Source organism: Cicer arietinum, chromosome 6, assembly GCF_000331145.2.
Source record: "Cicer arietinum cultivar CDC Frontier isolate Library 1 chromosome 6, Cicar.CDCFrontier_v2.0, whole genome shotgun sequence".
Classification (NCBI taxonomy): Eukaryota; Viridiplantae; Streptophyta; class Magnoliopsida; order Fabales; family Fabaceae; genus Cicer; species Cicer arietinum.
The window spans coordinates 62771860-62775064 of record NC_021165.2 but is presented as its reverse complement, the minus strand read 5'-3'; the positions used below and the strand labels follow the sequence as shown (position 1 = coordinate 62775064).

Below are 3205 nucleotides of genomic sequence, written 5' to 3'. Positions count from 1 at the left end.
CGGAGTATAATTTATGTACCGAAAAACTTGAAGAAAGTTTTGCAAAAATATTTAATACTCATTTTTGTACTGAAAAAGTGAAATAATAAGAAAATAAAAAATTGATAAATTTTAATATTTATACGAGAGTAGAATTGTCAATTCTTTACTTTTGTGAGAGTGGAAGTTAAACTTAAAGGGTAAATGGTATAATTTCCCTCCATTGTTGAGCTCAAATTATTTCGGTCCACATAGAAATATTTGATATATTTGATAGAGTTAAATGGATTCGGTGCGTGACATTTGTGTATGCTTATTAATATGATATACTCAAATTAGAATATATTCAATTACCTTACTTTTGGAACTGGAAGATGCTTGCTAAACTCCTAAGTTTAATTTTTGTGGGTAATAAATTCCAAAACTAAGAGCACAAGCAATGCTCTCTATTTCCCTCTTTTCCTTTTGTGATCCTCAACAAAAACAAAAGTCTATAAGACTAAAAAACTACACTAGAACAATATTATTTCTATCACAACCACATAGATAGTGTGACACAATGAGTGCCCTTGGAATTTCAGGTTTGGCTCACTTGTTTGGCATATTATCCATCATTCTTCTACTTGTTTGGTTGTTGCATTACCGCGAAGGCATTGACTATGATTCGGACGATGGATTTCAAGTCTTCAATGTAAAATAATTTCATGTTTTCTGTATTCCTTTGTTGTCACATGTCACATAGTAACCATATAATGTAAAACTTGTGTTTATTTACATCTTACTATCTATATTTTGCAGGTTCACCCTTTAATGATGTTCTTGGGATTTATTTTCCTTGTTGGTGAAGGTGTGTGCTAATTTCATCCCTTCTTCTTTCATAGAGCCGCATCTTACTATAATATTAGATACATATATAGACTAGTTCTTTCTTAAGCACAATATAGTAGACACAATTAAAGTACATTTCAAAAAGCTTTTCAATAATTTATAATTTATCTTCATCAGATAAGCATTTATTTAAATATTGAAGAACTTTTCACAAAAATATCTTATAATATATTTATAAGTTGAAAATTTGTTCCAATAAACTTTTTAAAATTGCAATTGAAGTTGACACAAATTGTTCGACCTTATGCTTGCAGTCATTATGACTTGAATTCAAGTTTGAAATGAGACAACCGGTAGATTATATATACTTTCTTTTATAAATCTTTCATTTAGTTGAAAGTTGTCATTAGGCTGTGCAAAAAATCAGGTTATGTGGTCCAAAATCAAAATCGAATCAAAATCTATTTTAAATATCCGGTTAAAATCAAATGGTTATAATTCGGTTTATTTATGAACCGGTTGGATAACCACTTATGTTTTATATTTGGATTTGATTTGTATCCACTCAACTCTCAAAACTCCTAAATCTAAAAAACTCTAAAACAATTCTGATTTTGCCATTACTCTACCGACCTTCCACCTTTCGAAAGTGTTTTCCGACAATTTATTACTAACTTTATTTAATAAATTACTTATTACTAGAGTTGTCAAAAAAACCCTAAACTCCAAAGTCTTCTTTAAATTTTTTTTTACTAAGCCTTTAATATTAAGTCAGTTTTTTTAAAGTCATGACTCATTATTTCATTATTTTTTGTTGGATTAAGGGAGGAGACTCATAGACCCCAATATTTTGTTAATTTAGAATTTTTTTTTTGCAAAAATATCAGAAAAAATTGAAAAAAATTCAGAAAAATTTTAAATCGATATTTTTTTTCAAAATATTTGTTGAGAAAAGTTTTTAAAAAATTTATCGAAAAAATCAAATTTTTTTTATCAAATTAAAAAAATTGTAAATTATATCTCAAAAAAAAAAAATAAAAACCAATTTTAAAATTAATTTTTTCGAAATTAGTTGCTTAATTAAAACCGGTTATTTAACCCTAACCAATTTTACAATTAGTTTTATAACCAATTTTAAACCAAATAATGATTTGGTTATAAATTTAAATCTATATATTGATTTTAAAATGGATATAGTTTGAATTTTAAAAAAAATCAACCATGCAGAGCCCTAGTTGTCATACACTTTTTATAGAGTTGTATCTCTCATAATCTAAATAATAAAAATTCTCAAGATATATTGCTTAAGAAAACAAATGACAACATATGCAAGTTTAATCATATTCCTTCTTTGGCTAGAAAGAACTTTTTTTGATTAATTGGAATCAAACTCGATTTCAGAGTTTACGATTAATACTCTCTCACACATACACGCACAATACGTATTAACCACTTACACTAAATCCTGATGATTGTCTAGATCAACAACTTATGCATAAAACTTATATGATGTGAACTTATTAACAAGTCCAATTTTACTTCTCTTTTAGTCGAACTATACATTATTAGAATCTCTTTCTCTTAAAGCATGGGTTAAGACAAATGAAAAAAATAAAAACTAATTACTTCAATTGAGCATAATTTTGTCCCCAAGAGAACTAATTAGTTGTAGTGGTGTTGTTTTTAAATTTTACAGCTGTTATGGCATTCCAAACGGTACCAAGGGAAAGACATATGGGGAAGTTTGTTCACATGACACTGCATTTGATTGCTTTAATTTTGGGCATAGTTGGTCTGTGTGCCGTTTTCAAGTTCCATAATATGCGAAACATTGACGATATTTACAGTCTTCATTCATGGATTGGAATTGGCACCTTCTGTTTGTTTGGTTTGCAGGTAAAGTTAATATATCAATTATGTGATTTTGTCCTATTTAGGTCAGCCACTTTGATTTTGAAAAAAACTACATTTTGATACATTAATAAATTAATTCATAATGATAATTAATGTGATTTTGTTAAACTCGCTTTCAATTTAAAAATAATTTATATTTATTAGTTTTAGATTTTATATTGAATCTAATTTATCATTACAAAACTTACTTGTAAAGGTGAGGGGTACTAGTTTTTATAAACTATTATTAAACTATATCTCTAATCAACATAAGATTTGAGTTTTTCTCAATACATCTTGTTACGTTTAGTTTGGAGTTGATGCATGTTTATAAATAGTGAGTGGTCTGATCGAATAGACTTTGATACTATCTTAGATTTTATATTGAGTCTAATTTATCTTTACGAATTTGATTTGTAAAGTGAAAGGTGTTACTTTTTATAAACTATCTATTATTAAGTTATATCTCTTATCAATGTAGAACTTGAGTTTTTTTGAATAAATA

At 27.1% G+C, this 3205-nt stretch overlaps 1 protein-coding gene across 1 annotated transcript in view; it reads left to right on the top strand.

Moving 5' to 3' along the window:
* Window positions 1-462: 462 nt before the first annotated feature.
* LOC101497596 (probable transmembrane ascorbate ferrireductase 3) overlaps window positions 463-3205 on the top strand; it is a 4282-nt gene continuing 1539 nt past the window's right edge. Inside the window, exons 1-3 of the mRNA XM_004514312.4 lie at window positions 463-670; window positions 778-826; window positions 2504-2703. Of these exons, the coding sequence (XP_004514369.1) occupies window positions 539-670; window positions 778-826; window positions 2504-2703 (381 nt within the window). The 5' untranslated portion in view covers window positions 463-538. The remainder of the gene's footprint in view (window positions 671-777; window positions 827-2503; window positions 2704-3205) is intronic.